This window comes from Struthio camelus, chromosome 8 (assembly GCF_040807025.1).
Source record: "Struthio camelus isolate bStrCam1 chromosome 8, bStrCam1.hap1, whole genome shotgun sequence".
NCBI classification, from domain to species: domain Eukaryota; kingdom Metazoa; phylum Chordata; class Aves; order Struthioniformes; family Struthionidae; genus Struthio; species Struthio camelus.
In genome coordinates, this window is record NC_090949.1 from 31,883,532 (window position 1) to 31,909,849 (window position 26,318).

At 38.8% G+C, this 26,318-nt stretch overlaps 2 protein-coding genes across 4 annotated transcripts in view; one reads left to right on the top strand and one right to left on the bottom strand.

Moving 5' to 3' along the window:
- Positions 1-1,485: 1,485 nt before the first annotated feature.
- On the bottom strand, positions 1,486-3,889 carry MAGOH (mago homolog, exon junction complex subunit). Its single transcript, XM_068953185.1, has 5 exons — positions 3,365-3,889; positions 3,101-3,159; positions 2,724-2,834; positions 2,331-2,413; positions 1,486-1,775 (listed from the first exon to the last, which is right to left on the bottom strand). Exons 1-5 carry the CDS (start codon positions 3,450-3,452, stop codon positions 1,676-1,678), a joined length of 441 nt encoding a protein of 146 aa, XP_068809286.1. The 5' UTR covers positions 3,453-3,889; the 3' UTR covers positions 1,486-1,675.
- A 117-nt stretch (positions 3,890-4,006) lies between these two features.
- LOC104149623 (nardilysin) overlaps positions 4,007-26,318 on the top strand; it is a 47,618-nt gene continuing 25,306 nt past the window's right edge. For 2 of the 3 annotated variants that reach the window (XM_068953186.1, XM_068953187.1), the window contains exons 1-18: positions 4,007-4,193; positions 8,300-8,600; positions 8,959-9,040; positions 9,176-9,329; positions 10,024-10,097; positions 10,922-11,017; positions 11,572-11,694; positions 12,661-12,718; positions 14,647-14,720; positions 17,220-17,289; positions 19,280-19,357; positions 19,817-19,937; positions 20,030-20,088; positions 21,041-21,095; positions 24,247-24,351; positions 24,501-24,624; positions 25,081-25,167; positions 25,792-25,911. In XM_068953186.1, coding sequence (XP_068809287.1) covers positions 4,021-4,193; positions 8,300-8,600; positions 8,959-9,040; positions 9,176-9,329; positions 10,024-10,097; positions 10,922-11,017; positions 11,572-11,694; positions 12,661-12,718; positions 14,647-14,720; positions 17,220-17,289; positions 19,280-19,357; positions 19,817-19,937; positions 20,030-20,088; positions 21,041-21,095; positions 24,247-24,351; positions 24,501-24,624; positions 25,081-25,167; positions 25,792-25,911 — 1,954 coding nt within the window. In that variant the 5' untranslated portion in view covers positions 4,007-4,020. Of the gene's footprint in view, positions 4,194-8,299; positions 8,601-8,958; positions 9,041-9,175; positions 9,330-10,023; positions 10,098-10,921; positions 11,018-11,571; positions 11,695-12,660; positions 12,719-14,646; positions 14,721-17,219; positions 17,290-19,279; positions 19,358-19,816; positions 19,938-20,029; positions 20,089-21,040; positions 21,096-24,246; positions 24,352-24,500; positions 24,625-25,080; positions 25,168-25,791; positions 25,912-26,318 lie in introns of those variants that run through there. The other variant, XM_068953188.1, reaches the window with a different exon arrangement.

The following is a 26,318-nucleotide window of genomic DNA, read 5'->3' on the forward strand; positions in this document are numbered from 1 at the left end:
CTGCGCTGCGAGGAGGGAGAGGGGAGGAGGCGCCGCCGGGAGGCCGGCGAGCCGTCTGGGGGAGAGGTCAGCAGGAGGAGGTGGCTTTTACCTTTCAAAAAGGCATTTGAGCGCAGTTTTTTAAATGTCGGTGGCTAATGATTTAGGGAAGACTGAGATAGATGAGCTAAAGAAAATAAGGAGCAGCTTGGCGAGGGGTCTCCTGGAGCACAACTTCGGGGCCCGGCAGGATCCAGGCCAACCCTTCTCTTTTTTCATTGATGATGGCAACCTGCGCTGAGGTCCTTGACAGCGGAGTGAAAACACAAGAGGAATTTTAATCATTGGCATATAGATACATACCCTGTCCGGCTTTCTATGAACTGGTACGCTTAACTATTTTGAGCATAATTCAGGAGTTTTTCAACAAAGCTTCCTCCTCTTGTTAAGACTAGCATCAAGTAACTTGTATTGATTTCGGTTACAGAGGATGCAGCAAGACACAGAGCTGAATTTGTGCCTCAGGCTTCAGTAAACAGCTCTTGTAGAACGGCCAGCCACGACTAAGCTAGAAGTGTTTTTCTTGAGCGCCTCAACATTTTATGTTCAGAAAACTCCCATACTCACTTGCCAGGCCAAAATCTCAGAGTTAAACTAGACCTTTCACGTCCAGGGCAAGTTGCTAATTAATCTCTCCCTGGTTTTGATAGATTCCATTTACACTAGAAAAATCATCTGAAAGCAGCATTGTGAAGCTTAGCGTGCCTCAGTGAAGCACACTGGCGTTTTTCGAGGTAAAACTGCTTTATATAAGCTTTCCCCTTGTCTCAGCATCCTCATTGCAGTGAAATTCTTCTGCATTCAAGCCCGCTTGGGGTTATAAATGTTGTAACAGTCCTCCTTCACTCACCATAAGTTGAAAATCAACAGATATCAGACAAAATCAGTTCAAGTTCCTATATGTCATGAAAGCCATCCATCTCCTTCCCCTAGTTACTTTGCAAAAATTACTACTTCAACAAAGTTGGTCCCGTGCATCTCTTAAGCAATGCTATATAAGAGATCAGCTTGTCTAGAACTTAAGTAAATACATTAATGTTTTTTAGTTTTTTTTTTTTCCCCTCAAGACTTTTTAAAGAAAAACTGAATGGGAATATCAGTGAAGACTGTGGATGGCTCCTGTGTGGGTTATTGCCTACATCTACCTTAAAGACAAGTGGGTACTCACAGCAGCAGGTTGTTATAAAGTTAGTTTTAGGTCTTCAACTGTAGTGAGTTATCACAGAGACAGGGCTTCAGTTGTTTTAAATATCTGAGCTGGCCACCAGAACATCCAGTTCAGGACAATAACACAAGTTTATCCTGATAGCTGACAGAAGTTTAACCTCACGGGGCAAGGCTTAACTCCACTTTCTAGTGCTACATAGAAAGTGAAGTATGTATTTTACATAAGGCTTTGTGTGATCAAAATGAAAGAATGTACCCTAAATACCATAACAAAAGAAGTGTTAGGAAGTCAGTTTATCACCAAAACTTTTAAATTAAAAATACAGACCTTACCCTTTTATTGAGGCATTCACTTAAAGTTTATAAAAAAATTCTAACATACATAAAAGTTACACGGTAGAAGTAGTAAGAAATTGAAACAGCATTTCCCATGTACACACACTGCAATACAAATTTCAATTTGTGCGACTTAAATTGGCTTAATCTTGAAGTGTAGTCCAATAAGACTGAAGACTAGACACTTAAGGTCCTGAACCAGGTAGTAGAACACTCTCAAACCTTCTGGATCCCTGCAATGCAGAACAGGAGAAATTTAAAAAGTTAGTCTGAAGTTCTAAGGGAGCAGTTTATAGGACTAACTGTTTTTTAAAAAAAGCCTACAGCAAAACTTCTCAGAGGTCAGCTTAAACATAACAGATTCATTTCATGAGTACAGTGATTAATGTATCATTTTGCAGTCCAAGTTCACAAATTTTTAAGTCTTGACAAAACGAGCATTTTTAACATGAAGGCAAGTAGTAACATAACTTTAGACTTATGAAACACAACATCTAGTCTTTTCAGTTTAGATGAAATACCAAAGTCTTGGGTCTAACTAGAGACTTCGATGAGGACAGGCCAATGACATTTTAGTTCAGATTCTGTGAATACCTCTACCAAGTTCTCCTGTAGTAAGGCTAGCTCAGCGAGTTTAAAAATACACCAAGTAGTGACACACTCTAAAAGCATTTGGTACATTACGCTGGACCGGAGCACTTGGGCCTCTAGGAACCAATCTAAAATACAAGTACCTAGTAATCAACAAGTTTTACATAAGAACAACAACAAAAAAACAGAGTACATACTTGGATTGATTTACATCAATGAGTGAACCGATTTTTGATGTGGTAAAAGAAATGTGCTCATCACCGATTACTATTTCAAGCTCCTACAAAATAAAAGTTTATAAGAAGTCAAACTACTGTGTTGTGGTATTGGTTATAGAAATAAGTACTGAGAAAATGGTTTTTCCATTTTTATTCCAAGGGCATTGAATACAATATGTCTGTGAATCATAGTAACCCTCACAACTAAATTGCCTTTTAATACTGCACAAGTTTAAAGAAAAAAAAAACATTTGTTTTCCCCTTTGCTAGAAACAACAGTGGCTTGAAAAAAAAAAATTCAGTTACAGTTCTGACTAATTAGCTAACATATACAAACTAAAACAGCAAATGGAAGAGACACTGTACACCAACCTGGCGACCAACTCTATCAGGAGGAGGCCATAAAGCATCATCTTCTTTTGTAATTTCACTATCATCAATTATTCTCTTCAGCTCCTCCATCACGCTCTTATGAACGTAAGCCTAGAAACAATAGTTCAGCATGAAAAAACAAGCGTCATCTAGCATGCTACAGTTTTTACTCACATAAACTATCATGCTCAAATAGCATGATCTCCTAATTTCAAATTGAAACACCTGCTTTCAAGAACAGCTAGACTGCTAAGCCACAAGACATAGGCTCAAAAAAGGAGCACATCTGTACTGAAGGCATTAGGCAAGCTTTACAGCGTTACAGAAACTACTAGTTTATTTTCATGCCGAGTGGCCAAGCACGCCCAGTGCCATACCTCTTTTCTGATCATGACATCATTTTTGTAGTTGCTGTTGTTGGCATAGCGCAGTTTCCCTAGTGGGAAAAAAAAAAAAAACAGGATAAGCGTTAAACGGGCCCCCGTCAGTCGGGGCCTCCCACCACCAACCGGGTCCCCCCGGCTCGGCGGGGCCAGCGCGGGGCAACCGGCGGCGCCAAGGCCTCCCGGGCCCGCTGAGAGCCGGCCCCGGCGGGTGTCCCGCCGCCTGGCCCTGCTGCCCGGGGGCGGCCCGGTCCTCACCGTCGGGCCGGAACTCGAACTCCAGGAACTCGTGGCCGAACTTGCCCTTGTGCCCCACGTAGTAGCGCAGGTAGAAATCGCTCGCCATGGTCCCGCCGCCGCACCGGCATGCACCGCGGCACGCGGCGCCGGGAAACCGCGTCACGGAGGCGGCGCCGGAGCCGCCAGCGGCCCCCCCGGGGGCGGGCCGGGCCGCGTGACGCTGGCGCTGATAGGCCGGTGCCGGCTGCTGGGCGCCGGGGTCTGGGCGGGTTAACGGCTGCGCCCTCCCCCCGGGCTGGTCGGACACCTCCTCCGAGCGCGCTACAGGGAGGGCTTCTTTGGGTCACGAGCAGGGGAGGCGCAGCCTGGGTTTCCTCCCAGCATCCGGCCGCCGGGGCCGCCCCTTTTGGGTCGGGACAGCACCGGCGACGCCCCTCAGGCTCGGCCCCCCCCACCCCCCGAGCGGAGCCGCCCGCAGGTGCGAGAGGCGGCAGGGGCGCGTGCCGCCTGAGGCCGTTAGCGGCGGCCACCGCGCCGCGCTCTGATTGGCCGGCAGCGCCGGCGGCCGTTGGGCTTCGCTCCAACCGCCGGCGCGGAGGCGGCGGGCGCGCGCAGCTGGCGGGCGCAGCTGGCGTGGTCGCCGGCGCCCCCTGGCGGCCGCCCCAGCCCTGCCCATGAGGGCGAAGCCGGTGTCCGGCTCTTGCCGCCCGCAGCTGCCGCCGCGGCGGGAGGCGGTGGCTGGCGAGGGCGCTGGCGCCCTGCCGCCCGCGCAGGAAAGGCAGGGCCTCAGGTTCAACCGGGGCGACCCGGATATCGTCAAGTCCCCCAGCGACCCGAAGCAGTACAGGTGAGGGGCGCCCGCACCGCTCGCCCCCGCCGTGGCCCCTGCGCGGGCGGTGCTCCGCGGCGGAGCGGGGTCGCCGGTCGGGGACAGCCCGAGCTCCTTCCTCCCCTCACGCCTAACGGTCGTGGCTTCCCCGGGGCAAAGGCTTTCGCCTTCGGCAGGCCACTCCCCTTGGGGTACTCTGAGCTCGGCCAGCTAGCACAAAACTGTTTTCTCCTTCTCTTAGCAACATTTCCAATGTGTTTTTGGCAGAAAGGAAAATCCTAAAGGTTCTTGATATTACATATGCTTTCCCATAACTGTGATGGTAATGGCTTAGTTTCCATCGCTGAAATACATCCAGTGGATCAATCGAGATCCACACGTGAGAATCAATTTGTCACTGGAGACAACTTGATTTTATCAGTGAAGGACACATCACATACTTTACCGTGAAAACTGGAATTTTGAGGGGGGGAGGGAAATGAAAATTACTAATAAATGATTTCTTGTAACATTTAGACATAACAATAATAAAAGAAAAATGAGGTGCAGCTAGTCTTTCACTATGAGTCCAGATATTAACGTTTTATGTTTCCGTGTTAAGTGCTAAAAGTGAAATTGAGGGGAAAGTTGCTTGTAGTAAGTATCAGCAATGATTAATTGCTGTCTAGCATGAAGTATCTTATACTCGTAAACAGCTATTATGGTTAAAAGGAAATTGGAGCATTGCTATTTTAGTGAAATGCTAAAACTTCCTTAAAAACGTAACATTTTTTTCAGATTAAGCTACACTTAACGGACAAAAAATGCAGTTTGTCTTAGAGTTACAGATGACTAGGTCATTGCCTCTTTCTCCAGAAGCTTCTTATTATGCAAAAGGTGAAGTGTTCAGTTTTGCTGAGCACAGATATGCAAATGTGCAGTATTTTGGAGAGATTTCTTGCAGCAGGGCTAAAGTGATTTAGTTTTTTAATCATATATTTAGAATAACAGTGCTATGGTTCACAAAACCTCTGTGCTATTAGTAACATAGCAAACGACCAATAACTTGGAGGCAAATTTTGAGTGACGCGAACTTTGGAGCAGTGACCCAAAGAGACTGTAGAATCCCTGGAGATACTCAAAACTGACCAACTGATCTAGTTGGACCTGCTTTGAGCAGCGGGATTACTTAAAGATGATCTCAGGAGGTCCCTTTCAGCCTAAAGTATTTTATGATTCTGTGATTCTTCTGCTGTTAGTCCCATGAAAGCAAACTCTTGATGGTTCTTACGTTCTTATTCGTAGAGAAACGGCTAACATGAGAGAACACTTCCTAGGCTTGACAAGCAAGAGGAAAGTTACAAATCCCTTAAAATACTGTGGCTTAAATTGAAACCATCCAAAGTGAAACAGGTGCTGAGAGCAGTTGAATAGAGATTAGAGGTCTATAGGGTTTGGTGCCAATGGTAATCTTTCCTATCCAGGTTTCTATTAAAAGCAGGTAGCAATGTGCAGGTTTCTATGGTGGTGCATTATTTGAAGTCCTTGTACAGAGGTCTCTTACTGGTATCTCATGACTTGATGCATTTCAACTCAGCTGTAGCATCCGATAGGTGATAAATATTTGTTCTGTTCTGCTCTTGCTTTCCAGACGGCTATTCTCTTCAGGCACTGGGTACTTCTTTCATCAGGTTCTCTTCATATAGTCCTTCTGTCCTTTAGCTGAGAGTGATACTGAACCCTGGAGGATTTTAGATCTTAAGTGACGGGATTGATGGAATGAGTAGTTTTTCCTTTAGCAGAGTCATCTTAGAGGAGCAGGGGCCCTATCCTCTTTCTAATCAGCTGATGTATAGAGGAATAAACTGCAAAAAGGGAAAAGCAGTTTCTGTTAACCTGTTAGTCTGGTATTCTTTCAACAAGAAGCTTGCAGGTCATGTTAAAGTTTATGGACCACTCATTTTTAATTTGACCTGGTATCTCTGAAAGTCACAAGCTATTTTCTTCACGAAAATATTAGCTTGAGTAGTAAAAGATGCAGTTTCTTGTTAATCTCTGTATTCAATACTACATGCAGTGCAAATATTGCTGTAATAGTTATAGAATTGCAAAGCAAAACTGAATCATCCTCCAGTCTTTGTCATCACTTCTACAGATAAGTGAAGCGCACAGAAATTATTCACCAGGCACTCTGTTATTTCCTTGTTGTTTTAGGCTCAGTAATGACGTCTTTAAAAGTTTCATTAATCTGTATAATCAAAAACAAATCTGCAGCAGTGTAATGATCTTTCCAGTTCTCTGCATTTTACAGCTGTCACTAGACTTTGAATACTTGAAACCAGGTTATCCAAAATGGCATCTCAATTTAGTGTGAAGAGGATGTTAGTAACAATTTGGGTTTTCCTGTTTTGAGCTGCATGGCTGTGAATAAGTTTAGGAGATGTGCCTCGCACCTCATCCGTTTTTCAACATGGTAGGCTCTTGTTTTGCTGGCTGTGTAAATGGGCAAGTAGTCTCTTGAATTTTTGCTCCCATGGCTGCAGCTTCCTATCTCCTTTGAGCAAAGGCAGTAGCCTGACAGAGTTGTTCTGTGGGCTAATAGCGCACCACTGTGCCTCTTTATAACTGCTACTCACTTACTTAGTGAACAACTCCAGTAATGGCCTGAAGTTTGAGAGTAAATAGACCAGTATCATTGTTTGTTTACCTTTTTGCTCTTTGGGGAACTGCTGAGAGGAAGGAAATAGCCAAAGACATGCCCTGTTGTAAAACACTCCCTTCTGAAAGAATAATTTAGAAATAGAGCATCTTTTGTGATGATCACTAGGAAGAAAATTTTCATTTAGGACACTGAATGGAGGAAAGCATTTTGTACTGCAGTAGTATTGAAAATGGATTTTACACTGATGAACTTGAGTTGATTTTATTTAGATGCTGCTGCAGCACTTCCCAGGTGTAGGCAGTTTAGGCAGGGATATTGAAGCTGACTCTGCTTACAGTGAGATTAAGTCAGGCAATATTTATTATTTTGAACTGTGTAGAAAGCAGCTGAAACGCTTCCAGATCTTAGCTGTATGTGGAAATAACATAGTCTTTGGCATGGTGTTGTGTAAATAATCACATAAAACCTTTTTTTGTACGTAGAGACGAGCCCTGGGTGTCCATATCTGGACAGTATTCCTCCATAAACCAACTAAAGCACCTATTGATAAGTCAGATTTGGCTGTAGGTCCCCCGTCCCCCCCGCCCCCAGCCAGGAGTCTTGTATCTTGTGATCTAGCTTCCCTTTCTAACTGTGTAGGAGCTGTAAGCTTTCACTAGCATAGTCAAAACCAGAAAGTGTTGGGGTTGATTGTTGATTTTTTTTTTTTTACAGAAATTATTGTATATTCTTTTGGAAAAATATAAATATTTAAATGTAGACAGTCATAAACTAGATTAAGTAGCTTAAGTAGCTAGTATGAATATTTTATAGGTTTTCATTGGATTAAAATCATGGAGCGAAGGAATTATATCTTTGTCTTGTTTAACTGAAATTATTGTTTTGTTTGTTGTTGTAAAGATGCTAAATGAATGTGGTGTCTCCTTTGCTGTTCACTGGGCACGCACAAAAAGAACAATGTATCATAGACTCACCGAGAGTGAGAAAAGAAAAAAAAAAAAAGAGAGAAGGAGGTGAAATACTGAAGGTTAATGCTTGAAGCTGCTTCTCCTCTGCCCGCATTATGAACTTTTCTTATGTTCTGTACCCAAGGGACCTGGAGGGTATTGAGAGGCAATGATTATTAGCCTAGGGAAATTTATTTATGAATAAAGATTAATAACTAAATATGTGCAACTCAGCTGAGTGAAGTCTGCACTTCTTCATAAATTTAATGTAGCAGTCTTGACCGTTTGTATCTGTTTTCTACTCTATTCGCATATTACGATTCTTAACCTTTATGAAAAAATGAAAATGAGAACCAAGCAATTTGGCAGTAAGTTTTTCTGCTCTCAAGTTATATTTCATGCTTAGCCGATCTTTAGTGATGTTGCTGGGGAAGATGATATAATTCAATGGCCTAGAACAGTTGTACTGTACATCTACTCTGATGGTTTAGATGTTTTAAGGAAAAGTTATGTTGTCCATATAACTGATTTCACAGGTATATCAAATTACAGAATGGTTTGCATGCATTACTGATTTCTGATATAAATAATGTGGAGGAAGAATCCTCAGAAGAGGATAGTGCCAAGTCTGAGACTGAAACTGATGATGGCAGTGACTCAGCAGCAGACATGGAAGATGACGAGGAAAGCTGTGATAACAAGGATGATATGGACAATGATAAAACTGAGGAGGATCCTACTGATTCTGATATGGAAATTGAAGAATCAACAGGAAAAGAAGAGTCAGAGGCAGAACCAACAGAAGAGGAAGAGGAAAATAAAAGTGCAGAGAAACTGGTATGTGTCAATGCTACAGATTTAACACTTTTGAAGTAATGAACCCATGTCCTGCTCAGACAGCTGGCTTGATCATCTATTCCAGACTCTTATTTATCATTGTACTGTTTTTCCTTTGCAGTTCATTGCCCATCTTTCTTGCCCAGCTTTGAGCATCTATTGCTGTTGTTTCTGAAGTCACTGTTTGCTAAGTGATTTTGCTGGCATGACAACAGAATTAGCATTTTTTTCCCTTTGTTTCTGATTGAATTTCAGTTATTTCCATGGGATAGTTGCATTTGATTATTTGCTTACCAGATAAAGTCATACTGTTTTTCTCACAAGTTGTTGCAACAATGTGTGATGTGTTATTTTGTAGTCTGTGGCTGCTCTTTGTGTTGCTGTTGGCAGTTTTTGTGACCCTGAAGATTTGCCTGGGTTAGCACACTTTCTTGAACACAGTATGTATTATTTTCCATGTTTAAACCCCGTTTTTATGGTAATTCAAACTAAGTAAGGTGTACAACAGAGGAAAATTGGGCTGAGACCTACCCATAGTGTTTAGATTATATTTCTAATCCTAATTTTAATTTCAGTGGTATTTATGGGCAGCTTAAAGTATCCAGATGAGAATGGTTTTGATGTGTTCCTGAAGAAGCATGGTGGCAGTGACAACGCCTCAACTGACTGTGAACGAACAGTCTTCCATTTTGATATTCAGCAGCAATACTTTAAAGCAGCACTTGATAGGTAACTTGATCACATTAAATAAATCATTGTTTAGATTAAAATATATTACGGCAGTGCATATTTGTCTAAAGAAATGGAGTTTAGACATTTCTGTTTCCTTGTTTTGGTCAGATTGAAGGAAGCTTTTTTTCTGAACTTCTTTAGCTGTCCCTTTACTGAAACAAAAGACACTCTGTGTGAAAGAAAACTAATGTTTCTTTGGATATCTTGCTATACTTTGAAGTAGGAGTTGTGACCCACATTATTATATGTTATTTTGAGATTAATCTGAGGGGGGAGCGTATACAGTTTGTGTGAATCCAGATAAAGTATTGGCTGTTTTTATGATTCCTTATGTTTTAGGGGTTTTCTATTATTGCCATTATTAGTGTATTCCATTTCTCAGTTACTCAGTGGAGAAATACCCTGAGAAATTTTCTTGTGATCGCTCTCTTTTAAATATAAGCTTAAATAGGATGTTGGGGAGGTCTGGTGAGCAGGGAAGAATATCTTTAGTTTTGTATGGAGAAAAAAAAATAAAATATGTCCTTCTGTGGATTTATGTATTATATGTTTAGGTCTTCTGATGTTAAAGCTTCATCTGTTGTTCAAACACAAATAACATTGCCAATATCTCCTTTATGCTGGAAGCAGTAACGTTTCTTTCTTTCCAGCAGACAGAGGGAAACAATTATCATTTTTCTTTCTGTTTTAGATGGGCACAGTTTTTCATTCACCCATTAATGATCAGGGATGCAATTGACCGTGAAGTTGAAGCTATTGACAGTGGTAAGAATAGTACCACTATATAATATAAATGTAATATAAACGTCTGTCAACTTTTCTTGAGATTCTTAGCCCAAAGTTCTTGAGTACGGTATTTAACCAGTGTGCTGTCATGTTCAGTGCTATGAACTCTCATCATGTATGTTTATCATTTATTTTTAGAACCTCAGAAGTAACTTGTTAAATTTTGGGCCAATGGCATTTTATGGCTTCCTTGAACTTGTTTGAACTTCCTTGTGTGCATACTTTTGTGTAAATGGCACTTAAAGTGTGTTGTTAGAAATGGTGGAATATAACCAATGCAGAACAGTAAGGATTGGTAGTACCGTTGCAGGGGAAGACAGGCTTCCTACGGGCAGTAGTAAATTGTGTAAGAAAATTAGAACTAGAGTTAGTTTTGAAGTAAGATAATCTTGTTCCACACAAGCGCCTCAGATGCTGTTAATGAAACAAGATAGAACTTTGGCAAACTGAAATAACATTAGGTTAAAGATGTTCACTAAAGGAACAGGAAAAGGTCTTTTTTTATGTTTCACGATATGTGAAGAAAAGTTGCAGAGTGTCAATTTTAAAATAAATATTAAAATCACTTTTCTTCTTGCATTTCACATTGAAGTTAGGAATACTGACAATTTTAAAACTGGCCAGGTTTGACTGGAAGATACATTTGACTTCGGAATATTGGTGTTCTCTGTATCCAATAAGAAGCACTTTCAGTGCAGCTCTGTGTACTGTGTGAATCTTTGTTTAAATAGTATTGACATTTTGTAGGAATATTGCCTCAAAACCAATGACTTAGTACCATTCTAATTCTTTAAAACTAACAGAATACCAGCTAGCAAAGCCCTCTGATGCAAACAGGCGGGAGCTACTACTAGGAAGCCTTGCCAAACGTGGGCATCCAATGAGAAAGTTTTTCTGGGGTAAGTTCTATCTAAATGACTGGGACAATCATGCCTTTCCAGCTGGGCTTAGTAGCTTGGACTATTGAGAGAAAGGTCCTCATCTCTCTCCCGTCACAGTAAACCCCTCTATCTGTCCTTCTGTCACTTATGGCACCTTTCTGATAAATTTTGAGTTCTTTTCTAGTCCTCTCACAATTTGACTGTCTATAGACAGTGTCCAAAATGATTCATTGACAAGAAAAGAATGCTCTTTTTGAGTATGTTTTACAGAAAACTCAAAGGGTTGTTTATAGTTAAAAAAAACAGTTAAAAATTACTAATTTCTTGGCCGGTTTGATGCGTTTAGGCAGACTCTTAATAGTAGCTGTATAAACATGAAAACAGTTTTGTTGTATTTCATTATTTTTCATATCTTTGAACGTGAATATTCACAGCTTCATTCTTTATGCATCCCAGATTTCTATGAATTTTACTGAAGTTCCGTTACACAAATTATCTAGAAGTAGACCCTTGAGTAGCAATGTCCTACTGATACAAAAATAGCTGACTAAATGCTTTCTGAACATTTACAGGTAACGCAGAGACATTAAAGCATGAGCCTAAAAAGAGTAACATTGATATCTATACCAGACTGAAGGATTTTTGGCAGAGCTATTACTCTGCTCATTATATGAACTTAGTTGTTCAATCTAAAGGTAATACCAAGTATTAATTTTGTATGCTGCTGTTAAGTAATGTCTTGTTTGACTTCAAGCTCAGAATTTGCACCATTTTTTTTGTTAGAGAATGACTACTTTTCAGGAATACAAGTGCGTAATGCGTTTCTTTAAACTGCTATTTTGAATGGAAGATCAAACTGGAATATGAGTTACCCTGAGAACCCACATTTGAATTAGTCTGGGAGATGTCAACTGTCTTTGAGTTCTGTATTCTAATGTTAATGTACTTTATGGTGAATGCATATTCTGAGTGAGAGAAAAACTGTTTTTTACTGCAGAGGTATTAGTTTTCTTGTCTTAAAATAAATGTTGCATGTTTGATGGCGATTCAGTAGATAGTGTACTGCTACCCTCATGTTTTTTGGGTTATCTTGACACATTTATAATCAAAAGGCATGCTACACTTGAATGCATTGGCTTCTGGTCATCTTTATGAAAGATAGAAATGTGTGGATTGTAGTTCTGTTCCATCTGCTAGAAGCTGAACCATGCACAAGCAGTAATTGTTCTGTCTCTGAAGAAAATTTACATACATAAGCATTTTAAACATTATTATTTTAGATGTGATAAAAGGGCTACAATATAACATGCACATGTAAAACCTTGATACTGATACTGGTTCACAATTTTTTTTTAATTTTGTTTTTAAGAGGAATGAAATTTATGTGATTTTCACTTTTAAAAGAAGTGGTGAGAATACTTTCCCTACGGGGAAGCAGGTACCTATGGGACTTGGTAAAACTGGAGAAATCAGATAAATGTGCTCTGAATTCTGTCTGTTGTTGATGAATGCTGGAAGCAAGCTCTAATAAATCAACCTACTCTGAATCCTGAATTTAACTTAGTTTTAAGGCTGCAAGTTTTATGAGTTGTTTTTATTTTCCTGAAAATCTGCTTGTGCTCCTGAAAAAGTAATTTTTGCCATTTTTTTCTCTTCACTAGAAACATTGGACACTTTGGAGAATTGGGTGACAGAAATTTTTTCACAGATTCCAAATAAGTGAGATTCTTTCCTGATTTCTCTTATATCTCATAAATTGCGAAACAATATTTTAAACACGCAGAATTTCACGCAGTCGCTTTTCCTTGTAGCTACGGAGGCTTTAGTTCTTGTTGCTATCCCAATCAAAGAAACTACTTTTATTGACTAAATGAAGAGATATTCATCTTTGGATGTTAATAAATTCATAAAATATTTCTTTAAAATGTATTTGATAGCAGTTCGTATGTTCCACGGTATGGATTTTGACTTTACATGTAGATCACTTGTAACAAAGTAACACTTGTGTTACATCAAAGTAACACTTATGTTACTTTTTTTAGTTGCTGCAAAGAGAATTATATTTTAGTTTTTAAAAATGTTAATTTGTATACCTCCCCTTTCTGTAAAAGGTAATTAGGATCAAAATATAGCTGAGTTGGCAGCTTGTTGTGGCTGTTAGAGATGAACTGGCCTTGCGTTTTTATGCTAATTCAATATTAAACTATGCATTGTAATGTGCTATTTAGAAAAGACATTCCCTTCTGTATCTTGAAATGATGATATGGGTAAGTCGTATCTATTTGATTTTAAATATAGCTTCGCAGAAATGACGTCTACTATTTTGGCGCCAAGTAAAATTACCTTATTCCCTTAACTCGGAGAGCTACTTTTTGATATGAGTTTTCCCTGCTATCCTATGCCACTGTTGTTGGTTATAGATTGAAAGACAGTTTTTGCATGTGTTCACACATGCTTGTTTATAAGACAATACTTACTGAAGATGAGACTAAGTAAACAAAAATGCAGCATATTGGCATCCATGTTGAAAATAAAGGAAAACAAATCCCAAGCCTAGCATGGACTCAGATGTGTGTAAATGAGTGTTCTGAGAAAGATCAATGGATCATAGGAAACAGGACTGAAAGGGACTGTCAGGAGTTGCCTAGTTCATCCCTCTGTCCTCAGACAAGATCACCTATATCTCGTGTGAACCTTTGTGTGAATTTTAATGATGCTTAACTCCTTAATTTTGATTCACTGCTTTTTCTATGGATTGATTTTGTGGCAAATGCAAGTTTATTGTATGATTTACTTTCTCTTTGAAAAGTCAGTCCTCATGTGAATCTGTTTGGTTCTAATATGCTGACAATGCTAGAAGTTGGTAGGTAGTCCAGTGTATCAGAATTGCTGGCCTTAAAGAATAACAGGATGATGGTACAGATGAATCCTCCTCATAAGGTATTTCAATAAATAAATTAAGAAAGTAAATATTGCTTATTTATATCGTGTTTTCTTATTGCGGAATTATGGCTTCAACTTGCACAAAATATTAATTGCTCTTATTTAAGAATAGATGTGTGTAATTTCTCACTTTAAAATTGTACAGAGGTATTTACAAAGGCTAACTGTAACATGTGGGAGCTTGTTTCTGTTGGTTTCTTCTGAGGGAAAGTTTGGCATGTCTTGCCTGAAGTTAGCCTATGTGAATTTGTCCCCTAACTAGTTCCCACAAAATATAGGTGTTGCATAAGAAAGAGATGTCTTACATCAATGCATGTTTCAAGCTTTTTAGTCAGAAATTAGCCAAGTACTTTATTCGATTAATGTATTTCTGTGGAAGTTGATTTTGTTCAAACAAATATGCCTAGCTGTTTGAAGCTTCCCCATTGTGGCAGGGAGCAAAGGTGTTTGTTTAACCTTTAGCCCGTGACCTTCTATAGTGGAGGGATATGTCTACAAGATGACTGTATGTCTGTGGAAGTAATCAAAGGAATATTGAATGTTTTTACCTCTTTAATCAGAATGTCCAGGTTCTGGTTTGGGTCATGTCCTAGTTCTATCAAGATGCTACTTCAGAACTGGGCTACTAAGCAGCTGCTGCTTGCTGCCATGTGGCCGCTGAGTTCCGTAAACGTTGTGCTAATTTTTTTGTTTTATTTTTGAAGTGGTTTACCAAAACCAAGATTCGGTCATCTGACAGAGCCTTTTGACACACCAGAGTTTCACAAGCTTTACAGAGGTAAGAGACCTGGGGTGGTGTTAATATACCAGAAACTTTTTAGTTTTACGTTTAGAGACATGTTTGTACAACACTGAGTCAACCTCATGTTCTCTGTTATGCTTTGACATTGAGCTGAACTGATTATTTCTTTTTAACATTTTTAACCTTTGTGTTTTTGCCATACCTTTTAATCATTTTTACATTTTCTTTTTTCTAGTGCTTTCCTTTTCCCCTATAAACCTCTAGCTCTTTCAACATCTTTGGTTCAGATATTTGATTCTTTGTTTTTCTTTTGTCCTATAAAGAAGGAAACTGATATAGTAGATGAGGAAATCTAAAAAAAGGCTTGATTAGTTAAAAAAGTAGAGGCCTCTGGCATATTATCTTTCCTTACAGTAAATTGCCAGGCCTTACTTGTCCCCTGCATGCATCACATTTTCCCATGTCCACAGCCTTTAGAAGACTTCTTTCAAAAAATATATATGTATATTGCCTTCCCCCTCTGTACACACTTGCACCTTCAAACAGTCTTTGATTTGGTGGATGCAGACCATCCATTGCCTCTGCAATCCTTATTTGTAAGGATTATGTAATTTTCATAGATCCCTAGCAATAGGCAGGCAAAGCCTCCGTTTTCAAAGAGAGCCCTTGCAGATAACGTTTTGTGTACCAGTCATGTGCTGAATTCATTCAGGGTTGCCATAGGAACCTTTTTTCTTCTTTAATCAGAAAAAATCTGCTTTATCTGTAAACATACCCTTTCACAAGAGCCATCCTCCACTTTTGTTCAGGGATCTCATAGCTATTAGGAGCAATAGATAAGTAGGCCCTCAGATTAGCAGCCCGATAGGCTGTCTTGTGCATCCTGGCTCACAAACACTCTTTCCCCTTTTATTCTCATCTACAAGCATAGCAGCATAGCAAGGTCATTGTCGTTCATTCCCTCTACCTTCTCTACTGTTTTTGGCAGAAGACTGTCCTTTCTATACTGCCTGAGAGCATATAATTTCAGATTCTGGGTTTTGAGCACAATCATTTTATAGCTGGCTAGGTGATGCAATTCTCAGCCTTGCTGTTCTCCTGTTCATTTTCCCTGATCTCAAAGTGTTCCGGGTCACATTTTGCAAGCGCCTGCTTTTTTGTGCATAACTACTCTTCTGTCCCTAAGAGCCATCAAATTGGTTCTATTTAATGTCACTGGAAATTTTTCAGTGATAAAAAAGAAAATAGGAAGATGGAAACCCAAATTGAGATGAAAATGATGATACTGGCTGTAATAAACTAATCCTCTTCCAGAAGTGAGGGAATTATTTTTCAGCATATAGGTTTCATTAAAAAACGGATTTGACCCTCTCACAGAAAATTGTTTTTAATTTGTAGTCGGTCAGGATTACTGTGACTAGAAGTTTCTATCATTTGGTCATTCAGCCAGCTGCCTTCAACGGAAAAGAGTACCTTAATGGTTGCCTAGAAAAAGGCAGATGCTGGAAGCAGATGACTAATTTCCTTTAGACCATTTGTAGCTCTTTGACATGCTGTAACTCATGTTGAATGTGCTGAAGTATCACTAAAACTTTGTGTTGAGCTTTGAGTTCATAAGAACTGTTTTTGAATTCAGTCTCCCTCAAAAGCCTTTTTTCCCCAAATTGCTTCCAAATGCTCAGAGATCTTCTGCATTCTTTAAAGGTCCATTCAAACAGAAATGTGAGTACTTCTTTAGGGATATGAGTACAGATGGCAGGATGTACATACTGCATCCTGTGCCAGGGTCCCTATGTTTCGTATTCAAGCATAACTGTGACCTAGCTTTACATTTAAGTCTTATCTTTCTAACATTCATGGCAAAACTGATCGTATGTCTGCCTTTCCAATCTTAACCGGTTCCAAAGATGATGACAGCAGGTGCTTCTCTTCTTGGTTGAGGAGCTCACTGAGACAGCCGTGGGAGTTCCTTCTGCCTGTTTATGTACAGGTTATCCATACTGTGCAGAAGTCATGCAAAACAATTTGTGGCAAATGTTCCTCTTGTAAATCAAAGATCATCACATTTCCTCTAGGTAACCTTTGTATGTTGGAGATGCTGCTTAGAGATCAGTGATGTGAAAATGCATCCGGACAGTCACTCAAAGGAAAAAAAATCACATGAAAATTCTTCTCGATGTGTTTGTATGCACACTTCACTCCTGTTCCTCAGAATAACACATGAAAATTTAAAAATCCTGGGACTGAGAGGAATTGAAGGTACCAGATGAAGTCATGCGGTTACACCACTGGGATGGTGCATAGGTAGTCCCCTACTGACAACGGTTTAGAGTGCTGGATGGCACCTTAATGAATTAGTGTATATATTCTTATATATTTCCACATACGCAAGTGCATATGTGTATGTTTTTTTTCTACGTCAAACAAGATACCTTGTCCACAGATGGTTCTTGGACCATCTGTGTGATGATTCTTGGACCAATGATTGGAAATAATAACATATTTCTATTTTTAATGAATAAACTTCTTTTGCAGTTATTCCAGTCAGAAACATCCATCTATTGAATATCACTTGGGCACTGCCCCCACAAGAGAGAAATTACAGGTAAGATGATGTTTAGATTATCATTACAATAAATTATGTATTTATCATTAATTTACATTATATTTTGATTTCATGCTGTTTATAAAACAGTATGTGTAGAGAATCAAATAAATGATCAAGATATCATCTCATACTAATACCACAAAAAAGAAAAATTTCAGGAGATAAATTTTGTACCTTTTGATTCTTTTAGAATAGTGTACAAAATGGTATACAGTATTGGGAATAATATTTCAGTGCTGACATAATAGATGTAACTTCTCATAGACATAATATCTCACTTTTAATGCTCTTCATTGTACAGGCCATGAGCTGATACTTGTGTGTTGCAGGATCTCTGAGGAGACGTGGGGTTCCTCTGGATATTTACGTTTTGTTGTATACTGTATGGGGCTTACATTTTCTATTGTAGGATTCAGCTCTCTTTCTGTCCTTTGCTCTCTTTGGACAAAAGAATCCGTGGGATTTTTTTGAACCTGGGGTTATGTTGGTGTTAGTCACCTTTAATAAGGTTGCTAGTTTCCTTTTGTTATTTTCTAAAGTATAATGAAGACATTTCCATTTAAATTGGTATTAAGAAAACCAAAGAACTAGATCTAATAAAGAACTTGGAGTCTACAAATGCACAATTTGACACCTGCACTGCAGGTGCACTATTGGCAACTAATCCACTTCCAGTGGTATTCGAAACCAGAGCTGGGGTCTAGATTCTCTATACAGTGTCAGAGAAGAGTCAGTCTCTTCAGAATGAAGAGCCAAAGAACTTTTACCCAGACCAACCCAGAACAGGAACTTCTAAGCAGAAATGTGTTTCTGAAATCTTAGCCCTGTGGTGCTTAGGTACCTGAGTTGAGACAGGTGAGAATCTAGAGCCGGGAAACGATTAATGAAGACTGGCACTAGAAGTACGCTTTCAAAGAGAAGTGAAATGCTCATTCTTTTCAAAACATGACAGGAAGAGGATGCTTACTTACGTTTCATGTAATACCCATTGTTTAGACTGCTTTCCCTAGCAGTTGTGAGACCTGTTTCCTCTCTGAGCTGAGGGGATTAAAGCTCAGATCTTCCATATTGTGGGAGAGTACCCTAATGGCCATATAAAGTGAGAACTGGATGTTGCCTGTGTTTCCTGTGGAAGTAGATCACTGTACCTGACTATAGTGAGGTAGCAGTATAATATATCAGTAGGGGATAACTTTGTTGGCTGAGAGTCATCTCAGAGTAAGATGCTGGTTCTAGTTCATGCTCCATGGAGAGTTATGCAGTTTATATGGTAATTAATTAGAAATATGCTAGAGCGTAGAGACTGAAACGTTCTACTCTTACCTTCTCTTCCTCTAAGTATGTGAATCCCTGCCATCCCCCAGCAAAAGCTGATGATATATGTATTAGGCATGCTCATACCTGTCCGTCAGATCAGTCACTTGTGGGGGATTAAGCTCCCCCTACTTTCTCAGTCCTGGTGGGTCTCTGAGCACTAAGCTGCTCTTGACTATTTAGCAGCCTATAAACCGAATTGCAGGCACTAGCAGTCAAAAAAGAAGGTGCTTAGGAAGTTTATATGCTTCTGGAATTAGCTGACAGTTGATTATGTTGATTATGTATCTTCTTAAATCCTGGTTTTTGGGCCCTAATCCTTTATTTTAATTTTATGTAAACTACTGCTCATGATGATTCTGTAGAGAGAGATGAAACAACATATCAGGATTCTATGTGCTCACGAAATGTCATGGTTAACTTTTGTAAATCTCATTAATTTTTCAATACAGTCACTGTATACTATCAGAATTTCTTTCATATTTTGAAATAGAAAAGCTATCATCTTTACAGTACTGCAATTTCACTGGTACATGAAGAGGAGAGTTATAGTTAAGTTTGTAGAATCTTCTTATGAAAAAAATGTCCAGTTATCTATTATTTGATTTTTCTAATTCTTAATCCAGTTAAGAATTTTTTATCTTAGCATAAAAAATGTATTTTTACATTTTAGGGTAAAACCACTGCTCTATGTCTCCTGGCTGGTCGGACATGAAGGCAAAGGCAGCATTCTTTCTTTTCTTAGAAAAAAGTATGTATTTTATTTCTTTTCAAAATGTGCAGTGGGGAAAATAATAAAATTTGCCAAGTTGTAAGTAATGTCCATTAGTCCTTTTAAATTTTATTCTCATAATGTGATTTAAGTGATGTAGAATACTCTGATAAGGTACCATGTATGTCTTTATTCTAAAAATAAGAATTAAAGCATGAAGACTTTCCAAGTCTACTAGGGTGTAGTTCATATGTTGCTCTTTTATTCTAAATGAAAAATATGTTGATGAGCTGAATATATTCTGGAAGGATGCTTGCCTTGTAATTTTTTAATTTCAGAGAATTTGACATTGTAGAGAGAACCATCTCTCTGGATTAATCAATTTGGATTAAATTTTACAGCGGCTTTCACTGAACCAGGGTAAACTGCAACAACGAGGTCATACTTCAAGGAAGTTTTTAACTGGAGTAGTTAATACTGGTTTTATCTCTTCAATAGGTTTTGGGCTGTTGCATTATCTGGAGGAAACACTGAGACAGGTTTTGAACAGAACTCCAGTTACTCTAGCTTCAGCATTTCTATTACTTTGACTGGTGAAGGTTATGAGCATTTCTATGAGGTAAATTTCATTGTAGTTTGGTTATCTTGTCATTTTACCCCGTCCAGATTTCAAAATAAGCTTACACAAGCTGTTTGTCTTTCTGTCTCCAGGTTGTGCATGTCGTATTCCAGTATCTGAAGATGTTGCAGAAAATAGGTCCAGATAAAAGGTAATTCTTGAATCCAATCCTTTATCCTAAGATCAGTAGAAAAAAAGATTAATGGAGATTGTAATTCTAGGTGTGCATATCCTAGTACACTTCCATGTGTATGACCTAAATATTAAGGAACACCCTTAGGATTTGTCCTCCTGTCCTCTTTCAGCTACAGCTATGCCAGCTGAAGAAGTTACTACTTTTTTCACCTTCTGCTCCCCTGCTGGAGTTCATCTTCCACCCTGGCTGAACTTGCAGTGTTAGTGTTCTCTCAGCTTCATCAGCCAAAAGGGGACTGGTTAGTCTTTACTGTTTAAAGAAAGGGCTGTTGCTAACCTGACTCATTTTGATCAAATGTGAAAAGGAGATTCTGGGGCAAGTAGCTTGATACGCAGTAAAGGAGTGAAGGGAGAACCTTGAGTGACTTGGGATGGTCTGAGAGCAGTACTCTTTTCAGCTGGTATAGCTGCATCTGAAAGAGGATGTTCTTCTGTATTTTGATAATATTTTCTGTAAGAGATCCCTTATTCCGAAACCCAAAGTAATAATCAAATATTTCATTTCCAAGGGAATTGTTAAAGATTCTTCTATGTGTGGTAGTCTGAGAGTGAGCTCAAGCATTTCCAGACAGGCAGTGGATGTAACATGGAAGTGGAATTGCAAGTTTTATCTCTGCCATCATCTCTACCATTTAATAATTTAACTGTTCCTTATCGGAAAAAAGGGAGGAGGCTAGTAATTTATAGGACTCATGAGATTTGTCTGAAAAGTCTTCACTATTTTGAGCTTTCAGAATGAAAGGAATTATGCGTGTTTCTAGTGAACTGCTTTTTTCTCTCATGACAGCATGAGAAAGAGAAATATATTACTTTTTGACTCAAATATTTAGTATTGTGCCAAGAAGTGTTCTGTTATGCATCTCTTAAGAAATGTTGCAGGATGATGCGTACATATTTTTCACTCACAGAATTTGGGAAGAGATTCAGAAGATAGATGAAAATGAATTTTCTTTCCAGGATCAGGTACTTGACTCTTTTTCAGTTGTTAATTATAAGAAAATCAATGTTATTCATGCTTTTTTTCCTATAACTAGACTTTCACTGTGTGCTCTGTTACAGTTAACAGAATTCGAATTTTGAGTTTAAAGAGATATTGGAAGAAAGAATACTTCTTAAACAGAAATAAATCACATTTTAAATAGAAAGATGTTAGCCTTTATGACTTCTAAAGCTACTGTATTAAAAGACTCCTCAAAATACAGCTTGAATATTCTCTGTACGATGCTTTTCCAAGAGAGATTTTATCTTTGTGGGGCTTTGTGGGAAATTTTCCTAATTTCATTTCTAATTTTGGTTTTAGAATTCTGGTGATGGGAAACGGTCAACAATGTGCCTACAGAGTACTTGAAAATCACTTGGTTATTTTGAATGTATGTCAGTATTTTCACGTGTAGGAAGCAGTTGGGACTTTCTGGCTTTGGAGAACTTGCAGAAAAATAGTGCTCACTGAAATTCCATAAGTCTCCCATCACAGTTCCTAATGGTCATCGTTGGGATTGTACTGGTCATATAATGCCTAATTATCCTGACTATTCCCTTTTGTTCAGTTAGTTTAGCTGTAAGCACTTTAAGCGTGTATCCAGTCCAGTGAGGAAATCTGTCTTACACAATCATATTTTCTGTGCATGCACGTGTGTCTGTCTGGTTTTCCTCTCCTCCATGCTGATGCCTCCAGTAACTCTTGCATTTGACCTATTCACCTAAATTTGATTGTGGTGTGAAAAAATATATTTTTGGAAAGTTTCATGAACTTTTTGAAACTAGGGGAACTCTAGTGGTGCTCTCAATTTGGAGAAATGAATCCCAAACAGGATAGAGGTATCCACAGGAAATCAAGCTTTGCTAGGTTAACTGCTTACTGAGATTTTAAAATTGCTAACAGGGGTGTTTCTCAGATCATTTTTCCACTGTTATACAGTTTTAATGGCTTGACTACCTCTGCCTTTGCTATGCAGTTGAAATCTTTAAGAGCTGTTGTAGCCAGTCTATTCATGTACTCTTGGGTAGGGTGTTCTCTGCCTGATGATCCTTGGAAGAATACAGTCTTCAGACCTTGTTTAGCGTGCTAGTGTGATCCTCTCGTCCATTCTTGTGTCAGTGCCTGTTTCTCTCCACAAGCAGGGTCAGGTCTTTAATTCTTCAAAGCCTTCTTTCTATAAATTGATTGTGAATCTTAAGTCTCTTTTCTGTATGGTTTCTTGCTCCGAGACTCATCTTAGTTGATGACTTAGAATGTTACTGCAGTCCAGATTATTAAATTGTGAAATGAAAATCTTTTCTAAAATTGACACTGAATCTTACTGACTTTGAGCTGAACTGGTGAATCCAGTTCTAGAGGTATTTTAACACATGGAGCACCTTGCTGATAAGCAATTAATTAATGCCTGTGCATGTGAGCTATCTTAATTTTCTGTGCATTGCTGAGAGAACTCATGGCACTTCAAACTACGGAAGCAGATAGCTGGAATTGCACTAAATATGGATATTTCTCTCTAAGAAAAACATGGTGTCTTGAATTTAATGATGTTTATGCAACTGTAATTTTAGCTTTATGGTATGTCTAATACTGACAAGTATTTGTCTGATCTGTGGTTGGTCAGCAAGCCAGGCTTACTTGACTTGCCTTTCCCTTATTGGCGTTATTGTTTGTGCTTTCTGTAGCTTCCTCATATCCGTTTTATTTGTTGGAATTCATGTGTAGGGCTCTGAGATACGAGCAGTTATCCAACTTTCTTAGCATCATAAAAAATTTTCTGGAAATCTGTCTGTGAAGCTTTGTGGGGCAACTTGACTTTCTGTAATGGCCCTAAGCACGGATGTTATGGTAGTTGCTGTCACATGCTGCTTTGCTGGGGAAGTATTTTTTTCAAGTCAATTTGTTTCAGTAGTGGGAATAAACTGTGGCTTGGAAGCTTTTCACAGTTGTGGTACCAGAGATTGTGTTTTTAAAAGTCATGCAAAGAGATTCTGGAAGCTCTTGGGTTTATATGTTCCCCAGGAGAAGGACGATGGTGAGGAAGTGTTCATAATGGATTTGGAGGATATGCTAAAATGAAAGATTGCTCCCCTGTAAGAGGAAGAGTGTATCTTCATGGTTTCCATTTACTTTCTTCTTCAAAGTTCTAATGGAATTTTGACCATGGAAAAGGGGGGAAGATGCGGTGGGGCATGTAGTACCCGCCTCGTTGATAACCTGCTCCTAGTATTCCCAGAAATGGAGTGGAAAGGGCAGGAGTGTTGTTCCAATTAAAGAGCACTAACTGTGAGATGCTTACATCATCTGAGCTGTGACCGCTGTATATTTTCTGAGTCGAAGTTTGCAGAGCCCATCTCAAAAGGCTCTTATTACAAATAAATAAGCATAAAGTAATCTTCATTTTTTGTTCCCGGGTCAAAGATGATCATAGTCAAAGACCAGAGATCTCTGTGTATTGGTATTTAACTACCCTCTATTCCTTCTCCTTTAAATTTAAACAAGCGTCCTCAGCAGGATCAGGCTATGAGAAAGGTATTCTAAGGACACAGACTGTGTAAGGTGATGGGTTTTATTGCTTGTCCTTGCAGTGAGGCAGGGTCCTTTACACAGCAGGTACAGTATTTGAGAGAGCTGTTTGATATATCCACTTTAGTGCAGTTCATCTGAGGAATGGAGTGTGCAACACTGATGTGAAGGATAATGCTGGTAGTAATTTAATGAAGGAAAGATGGTTTTAGCTATATGATAGAGCTAGGCTGCATAGCTGGATTAGTGCAGAGGTGTTTATATCTTTTGTTTTCCTTTTTTTCCTTAGTCAAAATTGGTCGTAAGCTCATACAATTTTATTCCTAGTTTTTCATTTGTGTTCAGCCAGCAGTAGCACATCATGTCTGTAATCAAGTCGTCTCTTGTTTCTTGTGGAAACATCAGATAGAAACATTTTTGAAGATGATCCTAAGAGCATAGGCAGAAAAAGATCTTGTCTTAAGAGATTTTCTGTAGTATTTTCTTGCAAAGATGGCTGCTTAATGTAGTAGACAACTGAAGTAAACAAAAAGCTCTACTTAGCCCAAAAATGTAAAATAAATTGATGTTTTAGTTGTCAATGGCATGAAAAATTTTTTATTCATTTTCCAGAATGATCCAATTGATTATATTGAAAATATTTGTGAAAACATGCATCTTTTTCAAAAGCAGGACTTTCTGACAGGAGATCAACTTCTTTTTGAATACAAACCTGAAGTGAGTAGACCCGCAGCTCTGAATATATATATTTGAGGTAGAAAAGTTCCGTATATTGAGTATTTATGAAATTCAAGAACCTTAACTAAGTATTAATTTATTTTTGTGTGTATCTGAATTTGAATTAAGCTTCTTCATCATCTGTATAGGTCATTACTGACGTCCTTAACCTGCTCTGCCCTCAGAGAGCTAATCTTTGTCTATTGTCTGCTAACAATGAGGGAAAGTGCCCTCTAAAGGAGAGATGGTTTGAGACACAATACAGTGTAGAAGGTAAAATAAACCTCTGCAGAATTGAGATTTTTTTTTCTCAAATACAAATGAAAGCTATAAAAGATAGAAGCATAATATCTGATCACATTGATCTGGGTATAGGAGAATGAAATCTGACGAGTCAGCTTTTACGATTGCTCAATGAGTTTCTATTGCTAACCTGACTGCATGAGAGTTGCTGAGGGCTTCTGTGGTTTTTGTCGCACTTCAATGGCAATTCTCCTCTCTACATATCTTTTAGTAGTCTAGCCTACCTAGCCTTATGGGCCAGGGCCTTCTACATGGGGGAAAAGAAGTTTCCATTTAAGGAAATAAGAGATGAAAAGCAGTGCCTGTAGCAGAATTTTATGGTAACTAAGAATGATAATGCATATGATTTTGATTTAAGTTTAAGCTAATTTACTTCAAAGTTTGTTTCAAAACAAATTTTAAAACTAAGCTGCGTGTGTTTCACAGACATTGACCAATACTGGGCTGATATGTGGGCCTGTGACTTTGAGTTAAATCAGGACTTGCACCTTCCAGCAGAAAATAAATACATAGGTAAGAAGACATCAGTGTCCAATTGAATTCTGTCATTGTTTTCTTCCCTAGATTGCATTGCTTGAGAATAAGTGATATCTGAAAAATGTTCTATATATACTTCTATATGGATGCCCATTTTCACTATCTGTCTTGCTATAGAAAGATGGTTATTTGTGTTGAATTCTTGTAAAGATTTTTAGAAATTTTCATTTTGGACCAAATTTTGTTTGGCCTTGTTTTTTCACCATATTTTTAAAACAAAGTGAAATACAGCAGTCGTAATGTGTTCAGAATAATCTGTAGGCAGTTAGAGAGAACTGAAGTTAGTTAATTTGTTGCAGCTGTTGGCTAGCTACACTGTTTTAGAAAGCACAGTTTTTTTGGTTTTTGTAAGGAACATAAAGAGTAAAAAGCATTCTCTTGAATATATCATAGTAGTCCACTTCACTTTAAGATTGGTACTGCTTATGAGACCAAGTACTGCTATGGGACCAGATTAATTACCTCTGTGTCCAAAGAGCTGTGTGCAACTTAATGTAACATAGGGACATAGAAAAGAGGAGAGAATTTTATTTTGGAAAGTAGTATACTTGGACAGTGTATCTCAGATATAAACACCTGTTTGTTGTGTTTCTATGTTAGCCACTGATTTTTCCCTAAAGGCACCTGATTTTCCCAACATGGGTTATCCAGTCAAAATTCTGAATATACCTCAGGGATGCATGTGGTACAAGAAGGACAAGAAATTCAAGAAACCTAAAGGTAACTAGTGCATTAACAAATGTGCAAAACAAAGCCTTCTCCACGTTTCCCCTATGACGTAGTCAGTATTGGCAATTTTCTTAGAATTGGAATTTTTTGTTTCACTACCTTCCAAAATCCAGGAGCACCAATCGTTACTCTTATTAAATTCCTATTCAATTTCATTGTACAGCCTTTTTTTTCTGTAAGTAGATAGCTCTTCATATCAAATAGGTTTTTTCTGAGGCACATCTGTGGAGAGAGATGTTAGCGCTGAGCTACAGCATTGTTATTTTTTGAGTCTCATTTATGTAGCCGGTTGTATCCTATCCTTCATTGCTCTTACCTTCTTGGCCCCTAGTCCAACTATTCACCCCTATTTCAGCACCAGTCTTTGCAGATTGCTTGTGTGTGAGGTTTTAAACCCA